Source organism: Chiloscyllium plagiosum, unplaced genomic scaffold (genome assembly GCF_037043375.1).
Source record: "Chiloscyllium plagiosum isolate Xiang-an unplaced genomic scaffold, Cpla_swu_hap1 HiC_scaffold_9, whole genome shotgun sequence".
Lineage (NCBI taxonomy): Eukaryota > Metazoa > Chordata > Chondrichthyes > Orectolobiformes > Hemiscylliidae > Chiloscyllium > Chiloscyllium plagiosum.
The window spans coordinates 56,352,671-56,366,333 of record NW_028270147.1 but is presented as its reverse complement, the minus strand read 5'-3'; the positions used below and the strand labels follow the sequence as shown (position 1 = coordinate 56,366,333).

The 13,663-nt window shown below is 40.5% G+C and overlaps 1 protein-coding gene across 1 annotated transcript in view; it reads left to right on the top strand.

Moving 5' to 3' along the window:
- Positions 1–13,663, top strand: part of cyp4t8 (cytochrome P450, family 4, subfamily T, polypeptide 8) — a 63,361-nt gene that overhangs the window by 23,607 nt on the left and 26,091 nt on the right. The window contains exons 4-5 of the mRNA XM_043699327.2: positions 4,623–4,750; positions 7,515–7,642. Of these exons, the coding sequence (XP_043555262.2) occupies positions 4,623–4,750; positions 7,515–7,642 (256 nt within the window). The remainder of the gene's footprint in view (positions 1–4,622; positions 4,751–7,514; positions 7,643–13,663) is intronic.

Sequence of the window (13,663 nt, the reverse complement as noted above, 5' to 3'; positions counted from 1 at the left end):
TGATTGCAACATTCAAAAGGCATCTGGATGGGTATATGAATAGGAAGGGTTTGGAGGGATATGGGCTGGGTGCTGGCAGGTGGGAGTAGATTGGGTTGGGATATCTGGTCGGCATGGATAAGTTGGACTGAAGGGTCTGTTTCTATGCTGTACATCTCTATGACTCTATAACATTGCATTTTCCACGGCTAATCCACCTAGCCTGCACATCCATGGACAGCCAACATTTCCTCGTCTTTCACCTGTGAAAAAAAACAGTCTTAGATCCAAAAAAAATGATCGTATATTTTCTTGTATTAAGTCTATCTGTCATAGCTTTTTCTATTCGCTTAGTCTGTCTTGTAATTTCCAGCTTCCTTGTTAAGGAAGAAATGTTTGACTAAGCCTTCAGAAGAAACATTTGCTCTTTGAACAACATGACTTGATAATTTCATCTGTACCTGAGTTAGGTTTAATCTCATCATTTTCATGCCGAAAAGTAACACCTATGATGGTCCTGCATTCCTGAATTGTTCTGTGTTCATGTGCTGAAAGGGGAGTGGTACTTGAGAAATAGTGTTGTTCTCCACATGAATTGGATATTTGGATAGAAAACTACTGATGTGTAACTGAAAAGCATTTGTGGCGGCATGTTGGCTCAGTGCTGCCTCACAGCGCCAGGGACCCGGGTTCGATGCCAGCCTTGGTCAACTGTCTATGTAGAGTTTACACATTTTTCCCACTTCTGCCTGGGTTTTCCTCTGGGTGCTTCAGTTTCCTCCCACAGTCCAAGGATGTGTGGGTTTGGTGAATTGGCCACAGTATTCAGGGGTGTGTAGGTTAGGTGCATTGGTCCGGGGTAATAATAGGATAATAGTAGAGGGGTATGGGTAGGTTATGCTTTGGAGGTTCAGTGTGGACTTGTTGGGCTGAAGGACCTATTTCCATACTGTAGGGATTCAATGATTTAGCATTTGGATAAGGAGAGGCTCAAATCACCAACACTGTGGCATCAATTTAGTTGGGAAACATAGAATTGGTTATTCCTTCCATTATAAAACTATTAATACTTCACCTGCTTAAGTCAGGCTAAAGGACTGACCACTATTTCCTTCCTCTAAAGCCAAATTCCACATGAGCCAACTCCATTCTAGCTACATATTTGAATTTGGAAATATTGTCACTTTGGAATAAAATTGAGGCGATGCACTTTCTGATCAACAGAAGTCTATGTTTTTAATTCCTCCAAGTGTCAGCATGCACAACCTGAATGTTGATGATTACTGCTCATGGCTTACAGTTCCCTGGCAAACACTTGTCTTCCTCAGGTAGCCATTTCTGTTTTGATAAAAACAGCATGAGCAGGATTTGAACCTGGGAGATATCTCAACAATACCAAATCTTGTTCTTCCATCCAAAGTCTATTTGCCTCCTTTTTGAACATGAGTAACTAGATATCATTCTGAGTTATTTCCATCCCAAGTGCAAATGCTGAGACCAAAGGTAGTGCTCACCAGTCGCCCAGCTATAATCAACTAAATCAAACAGGAAAAGCACTTGGACTTGGGACTTCTTTATGTTGTAGGTTGGTACTGTGCTTTAATCATTTTTTGAGAGGAGGAAAATTTCTAAACACAATGTACACTGAAAGTTTGAGATTTTAAGGAATGGCATGAATATTTTGAAGCAAAATTATACGCTTTTGTCAGTCGACTTGACTATTGTTTCATAGTTATTCATGAGTGTTACCTACCTTGGAAACTTCACCCAAGTGTAATTCTAGCTTGCAATTATTTGTCATAATAGTCACCATCATATCTAAGTAAATCCTGTTCCCATCTGGCATCATTACAGTTAGTATAATGCACCTAAGCTATTATTGTTTCATGCTTAATCATGCTGAATCCAATTGTACTGCTTGGTTACCAACCTAACTGAAAATCAACTATTTCTATTAAGACCAATAATTAAGCAACACAGACTGCATTTACTTCATAAATAGTACATTCACACATTTAGTCACTGGAAAAATACAGGAAACAGAGCTAGTGATTTCAATTAAAAATTGGAATAACATAAACCATCACTTTAAGTTGTCCCATGTTAAATTGTTTCAATTTAATATCATGTCTTTAATAGGGCCAGTATTTGCAGTTCATGTTGCTGATTCATGTTAATGTTTCATAGAACATAGAACATAGAAGAATACAGCGCAGTACAGGCCCTTTGGCCCTCGATGTTGCGCCGATCCAAGCCCACCTAACCTATACTAACCCACTATCCTCCATATACCTATCCAATGCCCGCTTAAATGCCCATAAAGAGGGAGAGTCCACCACTGCTACTGGCAGGGCATTCCATGAACTTACGACTCGCTGAGTGAAGAACCTACCCCTAACTTCAGTCCTATATCTACCCCCCCTTAATTTAAAGCTATGCCCCCTTGTAATACCCGACTCCATATGCGGCAAAAGGTTCACACTGTCAACCCTATCTAACCCCCTAATCATCTTGTATACCTCAATCAAGTCACCCCTAAACCTTCTTTTCTCTAATGAAAACAGCCCCAAGTGTCTCAGTCTTTCCTCATACGATCTTCCTTCCATACCAGGCAACATCCTGGTAAACCTCCTCTGCACCCGTTCCAGTGCCTCCACATCCTTCCTATAGTATGGCGACCAAAACTGCACACAATATTCCAGATGCGGCCGCACCAGAGTCTTATACAACTGCATCATGACCTCAGGACTCCGGAACTCAATTCCTCTACCAATAAAAGCCAGTACGCCATATGCCTTCCTCACCGCACTATTTACCTGGGTGGCAACTTTCAGAGATCTGTGTACATGGACACCAAGATCCCTCTGCTCATCCACACTACCAAGTATCCAACCATTAGCCCAGTACCCCATCTTTTTGTTATTCTTCCCAAAGTGAATCACCTCACACTTAGCTACATTGAATTCCATTTGCCACCTTTCTGCCCAGCTCTGCAGCTTCTCTATATCCTGCTGTAACCTGCCACATCCTTCCTCACTGTCAACAACTCCTCCGACTTTCGTATCATCCGCAAACTTGCTCACCCAACCTTCTAACCCCTCTTCCAGGTCATTTATAAAAATGACAAACAGCAATGGTCCCAAAACAGATCCTTGCGGAACACCGCTAGTGACGGCACTCCATGAAGACACTTTGCCATCAACTACTACCCTCTGTCTTCTTCCATCCAGCCAATTCCTAATCCAAACCTCCAACTCACCCTCAATGCCATATCTCCGTATTTTCTGCAGTAGCCTACCATGGGGAACCTTATCAAACACCTTACTAAAATCCATATATACCACATCTACCGCTTTCCCCTCATCAACCTCCTTCGTCACCTTTTCAAAGAATTCAATAAGGTTTGTGAGGCACGACCTGCCCTTCACAAAACCATGCTGACTATCCTTGATCACATTATTCCTATCCAGATGTGCATAAATCCTATCCCTTACAATTCTCTCTAAGACTTTGCCCACAACAGAAGTGAGACTCACTGGCCTATAGTTACTAGGGTTATCCCTATTCCCCTTTTTGAACAAGGGAACCACATTTGCTATCCTCCAGTCTTCTGGCACTACTCCTGTAGACAAAGAGGACATAAAAATCAAGGCCAATGGCTCTGCAATCTCCTCCCTTGCTTCCCAGAGAATCCTAGGATAAATGCCATCAGGCCCAGGGGACTTATCTATTTTCACCTTTTCCAGGATTTCCAACACCTCTTCTCTACATACCTCAAAGCCATCCATTCTACTTATTTGTGACTCAGTATTCACATCGACGACAATGCCCTGTTCCTGAGTAAATACTGAAGAAAAGTATTCATTCAGTGTCTCCCCAATCTCTTCCGCCTCCACACGCAACTTCCCACTACTATCGTTGACTGGACCTATTCCTACCCTAGTCATTCTTTTATTCCTAACATACCTATAGAAAGCCTTAGGGTTTTCCCTAATCCTACCGACTAAGGACCTTTCATGTCCCCTCCTTGCTGCTCTTAGCTCTCTCTTCAGGTCCTTCCTGGCTACCCTATAACTCTCAATCGCCCCAATTGAACCTTCACGTCTCATCTTGAGATAGGCCGCCCTCTTCCATTTAACAAGGGATTCCAATTCCTTATTAAACCACGGCTCCCTCGCACGACCCTTTCCTCCCTGCCTGACAGGTCCTGTGACAGAGTCATGTTTGGTGCCATTGTGGTGAGGCCCCTCCTGCTGGCCAGTCCTCTTGCTGCTTTCTGACTCTTTCTTGGCTGTTTCTTCTGCCTTCTGACCTGTCTTTACCTCCCACTGGCTCACTCTGCTCGTCACCTCTCTATTTGCTACACCTTATGCTCACCAACACTCCTGTTTGCTTATCCTCCCAGCCATTGATCCTGTTGCATTTGACCCTCTGGTTCACTACCTCTCCTTTTGCAATTCCCCTCCATTACCCTGCAACTCAAAACTGATCTCACTCTGTAGTTTGCTTTCTGTCTCTTGCCACTCATGTCTCGAGCTGTCATTCACAGCACCTTCTGGGAACACAACTGCAACACTAATGAGGAACTAATGTATACACTTTAATATTTAATGATATTAAGAAGTGATATCTTTGATTCCCAGGTGATGGTTTACTGGTGAGTGCTGGACAGAAATGGTTCCGCCACAGACGACTGTTAACACCTGGGTTTCACTATGACGTTTTGAAGACGTATGTAAGACTGGTTGCGGAATCCACCAAGATCATGTTGGTATGTTCTTTTATTAAGTTATTAATTTCTGCTGGCAGGAAAGAGATCATTTCAGTGCAGCAAGTATACTCATTTATTACACTTAGAACATATTTTACTATATTGATTACACTCTGACTAATCACAGTCTACCTATTGATTTGTATTTTATTCAGTTAACTAAAATAGACAGTTTACGGTTAACAGCATGTCCAAACTGACCATAGATCAACCATTCGCCATCCTCTTCCTGTGCTATATATTGGTGTTCCCTTTCTATATTTGGTTTCTTGTCTGTTAGTCCAAATACGTATAAGATGAGAAACTTCAACTTTTAGTAATCCCTTTTGCTTGTCGTACCTGAAGAAATTAATGTTGCTGTTGTAAAAAGGACAAGGGACATTTATTTTGAAGAAATGTGAGTTGAAAGTAAACCGCACCATCCCCATCACCACTCTCAATTCTTGAACCACTAGAAAAACAACTGAGCCCACTCCAGCTTTACAAAAGGAAAATAGGCATTACTTAGAGCCAAATTGGATAATTCCTGAAAATGGGTGCATTGATCAGTGCGCTCAATTAACTCATGTGTACAGTACAGGTCACGTGGCAACTTGGTGCTGCCTGCTGGATTGAATAATTGCTGTATGCACGTTTTTCATTAACTGAGTACACCAGCAGTGGGCCTAAAATAGTAACATCCTGGTGCACTTGTAGCAACCTGCAGCTTTAAAAGGGAAGGTACATTGGAGCAGGTCATGTAGTAAGGAAATCTGACATGTGAAACATTGAAGAATAATGCAACAGGAGAAAGCTGGCTCTAAGGTTTACATAAACTGCACATTGATGACTTAGTAGATGCTATGGAACATAGGAGAGATATCCCATATCTGCACAGAACCAGCCACTTCTAAGGAGCACTTAGATGCTCTCTGAGCTGATAGCATGGAGAACTAGGTATTAAACACACAGGAACTATTTGTCGTACCATAACTGCAGCACCAGACTTAACGATTGCTCAATTTACCGGAGTCCTGCCTGTCACCAACCAATAAGCACAATGCATTTGTATGCTTTGCTGCACCTCATACACTTAGCATTGTTACAGGCCTCACATCCACATCTCTCAGCTTGCATACACTACCATTTATTCAACTATACCAGCCGCATTAGCCAAATAGACTGTACACTCCTTACTGACAAGTTTGATCTTCTTTCAGGGCAAGGTGAATCCAACCCCGAGTCAGCAATGTGAAATGGAAGGGGCTGGCATTCCTACATGTCTTAATTCTAAAGGATAGTTATCAGGATGCCCGTTGCTGAGACCATACACTGCAGCAGAACTGAAATTATCAAAACATCTTTGTAGCTAATCCTCCATATCAATCCCACGTTGTCCTCATCTCACATTTCATTCTGACTTCCAAGCTGGTGTTTGTGTGTGTGTGTGTCTTTTCTCTCCAGCGCAACTTTACTCTTTTCCCATACTAAGTACATTCTGGCAGGGAGCAGAAGAATAACAAGAAGACAGTGAAAATGAAGATGCACCATCAGTTGATTACACATACAACCACTCTTTCATATACTAAAACAGTTTATTTCAAGGGTCGTAGAGATGGCATCTGCATGTGGCCAGACACTGAACAGGGAGCTAGGATAACATAGATGTGAGTTTTATTACAGAGGACTTAGATGGGAACTTCATTGGGGAAGGCTGTATAAGAATGCTGATGTTAAAATAACTCCACAGAGGCCGGTATCCCATCACCAAGTCACACTTCGCTCACACATGAAGAGTACTTGACACTGGTTCAGCTTCCTCAGTTCTCACAGTGAACAGAACATTTGACGCGTCTATTTATATCTGTCAGCCAGGGCTCCCCGATTGTACCAGATTAACAGCCCCGATCAGGGAACTCCTATCCCATGAGGTCCACCTGACTGATGTTGTTACAATCACCACATTCCCCCCTCTAAGTCTGGGGATGTAGATCAGTTCCTTTCCTTGGAGCCTATCCTGGGTCAGATTCCTCCAACTTAGCCTTGGATGTGGGTGACATATACTATACTATAGCCTTCCACTTGTGGCATCTCGGAAGAAATTCATCCTCTTCTTCAGGTGGTAAAGGCATTGAGGCTGCAACATACACCATGTCCAAGTCAGCCTCCAAGCTTTCTTCGACAGAGGAGGAGAACAAACAGGTTCCGACATTTCCCGGCTGTTCTGAGGGGTTGGGTTTGTTTTGCTCCAGCCCCCTTTGCAAGTTGGCAGCTTGCATGTGTCCGCATGTTTGTTCAGGACCACCCCACATCTTTTAACACAATCAACGAGTGTTGCTCAATCGCACATCACAATCCCTGCATCTCTCTTTGCAGGCAGTTGAATGTTAGTTTCCAAGAAATGTGACTGTAAGTGAGCTTGTCTCAGCTTAAACTGCAGGCATATAACTAATGTCTGATTGTTTTATTATTGGGTTTTTATTTGTTGCTTTCTTGCTTGCTTTAAACTTTACCACTGGACCTCAACCAACATGAAATTTTCCTCAGTTCACTTCAGCGCTAAGATTTAAGTGTTCCAGCCCCTAATAATCCTGACTTCTCACTCAGTTCTTGAAATGTACCAGCTGCATTTCACAAGAGACTGAAGAAGGAGGAAGAAAGAGAAAAAAGACAAATCAACAAAAATAGTGCATTGTATTTTTGCAATTTTTTAATAATCTTATACTTTTTGATTCACTAAGGGTTTCTTAAAATGAGTTGAAAATTAATTTATTTGTCTGTACAGGATAAATGGGAACAAATTTACACAAAAGAAAGCCATACACTGGAGCTCTACCAAGAAATCAGCCTTATGACATTGGACAGTATTCTGAAATGTGCTTTCAGTTACTGTGGAAACTGCCAGATTGAAAGGTTAGCATTGGAAAAATGTTACAAAATAGTTTTTAGTACAGTGTTTTCATAATGAATGAAAATAGACACATACATGCATAAATTGTCCTACATATAATCTTATATATTTTTTGTAACAAATGATATTAAATACTCCCATTAATGTCAGCCCTGCTATATCATTAATCAGGAGGCAATTGTCTTAAAACACTTAAACATTGAGTTGCCATGATTTAAACATAGACCAATATAAATTGATGATTAACTTATAAACCTCATTACTGCCTCATTTTCCGACTGAAGGTAGGTGCAAATAATGCTCTGGCTCCGATTATTAGTTTGTTTGTCTGTAAACAATACAACCCAAAACCAGGAGAAAGATTTCAATTAACTTGGTTGCATAGATAGTATATAAATTAAAGAACTAATTAGCTTTTGGTGAATGTAGATATATCTGGGTCTTAGATTGATTAACATTTTTAGAATGTTGTTGATTACTTGTTGTTATGGATTGGCTAAGCAACTGTGGTGGAATTTATCAGCATTGTCATTACGTTCAGGATTTTTAGAGCAGATTTTAGAATTGGAATCCCTACAGTATGGAAACAGGCCCTACAGCCCAACAAGTTCACACCAACCCTCCAAAGAGTATCCCACCCATTCCCCTACCTTATGCACCTAACCTATATATCCCTGAACACTATGGCCAATTTAGCACAGCAAATTCACCCAACCTGCACATCTTTAGACTATGGGAGGAAACCAGAGCTCCCAGAAGAAACCCACTCAGACAGAGGGAGGATGTGCAAACTCCACACAAAGTCACCCAAGGCTGGAATTGAACTCAGATATCTGGTGCTGTGAGGCAGCAGTGCTAACCATTGTGCCACCATGCCACCCCATGCTGATTTTTGGAAGGCTTTACATAGGGATGGAAGTTTTTAATAAGAAAGATTTAATTTTGTATCAGCTTTGTAGTTACAGAGTGCCACTAGCCAGGGAAAAGCATCAAGGAAGAGCTGCTTAATTTAAAAAAAGGATTGAGTTAATACTGCTTGACACAGGAATGGACTCTACTGAGTTCCTTCATCCTTTGTATAATCTATGATAGGTCAAGAGTCTTTATGAAAGCCATAATGCTGCTCTGTTTGGATGCAACAACGCTTAATGACTGACCAAGGTCCTGTGTGCCAAGGAGACCTGAAAAATCATCAAACTCCAGATTAAATCAAGTCAATTTCAGCTGTTGCAAGTAACTGCTGAAGATGTTCATTTGACCACTTACATCAACTTAGAAAGATTCTGCCCTCTCTCATAATTCTCTTATTTATATAACTGCAATTCAACCAGATGTCTAAGGCTGGCAATTGTCCACTGAGGTCCAATCTGACTCCATTATATGTATTCCAAAAAGTGGAATTTTCAAGCCTGAGGATCAGGATGGGGTAGAGCTGGGCAGACTGACCCTGTAGGCAGTGCCTAGGTGGCCACAAGGGTTTCAAAGGTGGAGGGGTGGGGGTCTTGCTACAAATCCTGTCTTAGTTCTGTGGGAACCAGCTGTCAAGCGCTGCTGTTCAGGCTGCCCTCCTGTGCAAATCATGCATCACCAACTTTCCCTGTTCGCAAAAATTAAATCTGCTAGAAATGGAGCAGTGGGAGGATAGAGGAACTCTGGCATCTAGGATGCTCCTACTATTTTTAAGTGTTATTTTTAAAGTAGAAGGAAGGGTTTTGGAGAGGGGATACCGAGGCATGCACAACATTGCAGGGCAACTGTGATAGCCAGTGTGAGGCAGGAAAGGAGAGAGAGAGTACAACCCCTAAAAAAAGCAAAAAACAGGATCAAAGGGAGAAACATGATTAAACATGCAAAATTAATAGCACATTGCATTCAGAATAAAGTAAATTAATAAATGACACAAATAGAAGTTAACATTATGATCTAATAGCAATTGTGCAGAGATGGCAACAGGGAGATTAAAGCTGAGAACAAAATATTCGGGTGATGTGTGATTTTTCAAATGGACAAGTGAAAAGGAATGGGTCATAGAGTCATAGAAATGTTCAGCATAGAAACAGACCCTTCGGTCCAACTCGTCCATTCTGACCACATATCCCAATCCAATCTAGTCCCATCTGCCAGCACCTGACCCATATCTCTCAAACCCTTCCTATTCATATACCCATCCAGATGCCTTTTAAATGTTGCAATTGTATTAGCCTCCATCACTTCCTCTGGTGTGGTGGAGGCTAGTACAATTGCAACAGGTATACAATCCTCTATGTGAAAAAGTTGCCCCTTAGGTCTTTTTTATATCTTTCCCCTCTCACCCTAAACCTGTGCCCCTGTTCTGGACTCCCCTTCCACAGAGAAATTTATCCTATCCATGCTCCTCATGATTTTATAAACCTCTATATGGTCACCCCCTCAGCCTCCAACGCTCCAGGAAAATAGCCCTAGCCTATTCAACCTCTCTGTGTAGCTCAAATCCTCCAACCCTGGCAACATCCTTGCAAATCTTTTCTGAACCCTTTCAAGTTTCACAACATCTTTCCAATAGGAAAGAGACCTGAATTGCACGCAATATTCCAAAAGTGGCTAACCAATATCCTGTACAGCCGCAACATGACCTCCCAAATCCTGAACTCAATACACTGACCAATAAGGAAAGTATATCAAACGCCTTCTTCACTATCCTAGCTACCTGCGACTCCACTTTCAAGGAGATATGAACCTGCACTCCCAATGATGGTCTATCCTTTTCCATCACTATTTTAAAACTAATAGAATTATGGTTGCTGGCCCCAAAGTGCTCCCTCACTGACACCTCAGTCACCTGCCCTGCCTTACTTCCCAAGAGTAGGTCAAGTTTTGCACCTTCTCTAGTAGGTACATCCACATACTGAATCAGAAAATTTTCTTGTACACACTTAAGAAATTCCTCTCCATCTAAACCCTTAACATATGGTAGTTCCAGTCTATGTTTGGAATGTTAAAATCCTCTACCATAACCACCTTATTATTTTTACAGATAACTGAGATCTCCTTCCAAATTTGTTTTTCAATTTCCCTCTGACTGTTAGGGGGTCTATAATACAATCCCAATAAGGTGATCATTGTGATGGAGATCATTTTGTTAGTACAAGATGGAATTAGTACGATAGCAAGAAATGAAAGACATAGAATTCATATTAGTAGAGATCAGAAATAGCAAGGAGAAGACACTGTTGGAAGTAAACTAAAGGCCCCCTAACAGTAGCTATATGCAAGACAGAGAATAATTCAGGAAACAATGAGGCCATGTAAAAGTGGCATTTTTTAAATAAGAATGATAGATGATTTTAATCTTCATGTAGATTGGGAAATTCAATTTGCAGTGGTAGCCTGAGAAAGAATTTATAATGCATTTGGAACTTCTTTTTTAAACAAGATGTTGTGGATCCATCCAGTGATCAGGCTTTTTTTGGATCTGGAAAGTTTAATGAAGCAGGTTTAATAAATTTTCTTAGATTAATTTTCAGTTTGAGAGTGAGAATGTTGGTTCAGTAAACAACAGGTGTGCGATTTATATAAGGGTAATTAAAAAAGGAATGAGGGTAGAAGAAAGTGAGGACTGTAGATGCTGGAGATCAGAGCTGAAAAATGTGTTGCTGGAAAAGCGCAGCAGGACAGGCAGCATCCAAGGAGCAGGAGAATCGACGTTTCAGGCAAAGCCTTTCTTCAGGAATGCCTGGAGTTAACTGGGAAAGGTACCTGCCAGAATAAGTAAATGGTGAACAATGACAGACATGTAAGGAAGTAGTTCATAACTCACAACAAAGATAAATGCTACTCAGGAAAAATGATTCTTAAAAGGGGATAAACCAACAATATCCGAAGAAGTTCAGGATAGTGTCAAGTTGAAACAAAAACATACAATGTGGTGAAGATTAGTTGTAAACCAGAATCTTGGGAACAAAAAGTTTAAAAACAACAAGAGGCCCAAAAAAGGGAGACCATAAACTTTCAGGGTAAACTAGCAAATAACATAAAAATGGACAGTAAGTGCTTCTTTAAATATACAGAAAGGATAAAGTGAACATAGGCTTCTTAGGGAATAAAGTTGAATAAATAATAATGATAATAATGAACCAGAAAATTACAATGCAGTTGAAAAATACCATACATCAGTCTTCACAGTGGAAGGTACTATTAACATTCCAGCAATACTAAATAGTCAAGGCACAGAGGGGAGAGGAAATTAACACAATAAATATCATGAGAGAAAAGATTACGAAGAAAGCTAATGGAAATAAAGGTGTACCTGTCCTCAGGGCCTGATTGGCTGCATCTGATGATATTGAATGAAGAAGACCCAGTGCATGTGCAGTTAATATTCTTCCGAAAGTAGAAGAGTCCCAGAGATTGGAAGACTGCCAATGTTACACTTTTATTCAAAAAGGGAGGGACACAGAAACAGATAACTATAGGTCAGTTAGCATAACATCTGCAATTGGAAAAATGTTTGAATCTATTATAAAGGATTTAATCATGGAACATTAAGAAATACAAGATAAATCAAGCAGAGACAGAATGGCTTCATGAAGCCTGACAAATTAGAATTCTTTGAGGAGGTAACAAGCAAGATAAATGGGATCCAGTAGATGTAATGTGGATTTTTGTGGATCACCTATCTGTTTTGCTAAATTCCTTTCCCAGTCAACCTCAGATAATCTGCTCTCATCCCTTTGTAATTACCCTGACCGAAGTTTCGCACAGTTTGTTTCTGACTCAAGTGATACCTGGATTTTCAAAGGACATTGATTCAAAAGGCTGTCCATGAGGTTACTTAATAAGATAAGAGCCCATGGTGTTGGGAATATTATATTAGCATGGATAGAGGATTAGCTAACTCATAAAAAATAGAGCCGGGATAATGAGGGATGGGGCATTTTCAGGATGGCATCTATAACTAATGGAATGCCACAGGAATCAATGCTGAGCCACAAATATTTACAATATTTATTAATAACGAATGAGGGAAATAAATGTACTATTGCTAAGTTTGCAGATGACACAAAAACATTTGAAAAGACAAGTAATGAGGATGATACAAAGAATCTGTAGAGGAATGTCGACAGGTTAAGTGAATAGGCAAAAAAAACTTGGCAAATGGAATTTCATGTGGAAAATTGCAAACTTATGCACTTTCACAGGAAGAATAGAGGAACTGAAAAGTTTTAAAATGAAGATAGACTGCAGAATGCTACAGCACAGACGGGTTTAGTTTTCCTCATTCATGAATCACACAAGGCTAATATACAAGTTCAGCAGTTAATAGAGGGAGCAAATAGAATGTTGACCATTATTTCAAAGAGAATGGTATATCAAAAATAAAGTCTTGCTAAAACTGCACAAAGGCAATAGTTGGATCACACATGAAATATTGTGAACGATTTTCATCCCCTAATTAAAGAAATATGTACTGTCATTGGATGCAGAGCAGACAAAGTTCATTAAGTCGATCTCAGATATGGAGGGATTGTCTTATGAGGAGTGGTCAAGTAGATTGGACTGTCCTCAATAAGTTTAGGGAAATAAGAGGTGACCTTGATAATGAATACAAGATTCTTAGGGGGCTTAACGGGGTAAGTGCTGAGAGGATGTTTCTCCTTGTGGGACACACAAGGATCAAAGGACAATCTTAGAGTAAGAGGTCATTCGTTTAGGGCAGAGATGAAGAGAAATTAGTTCTGTCGAGGGAAGTAAATCTGCAAATTTCCTTACACAGAGAACTATTCAGGCTGTGTTGTGTAATATATTCAAGGCTCAGATAAATGGACTTTAAATCAGTAAGGGAATCAAGGATTATGGGAAGCAAGCAGGAAAAGAGAGTTGGCCATCTTCTTCCTGACTCCATGAAATTCAGCCCCTAAGTTCAAATTATGACATGTATGCAAAAGGGTAATTCTTCTACGGCATCTGCTTTAACTTATGATCTGTATCCCTTTAATGTGATCAACTTCAGAGCTATAAACAAAGCAGTGCCCCTAATGGAGAAA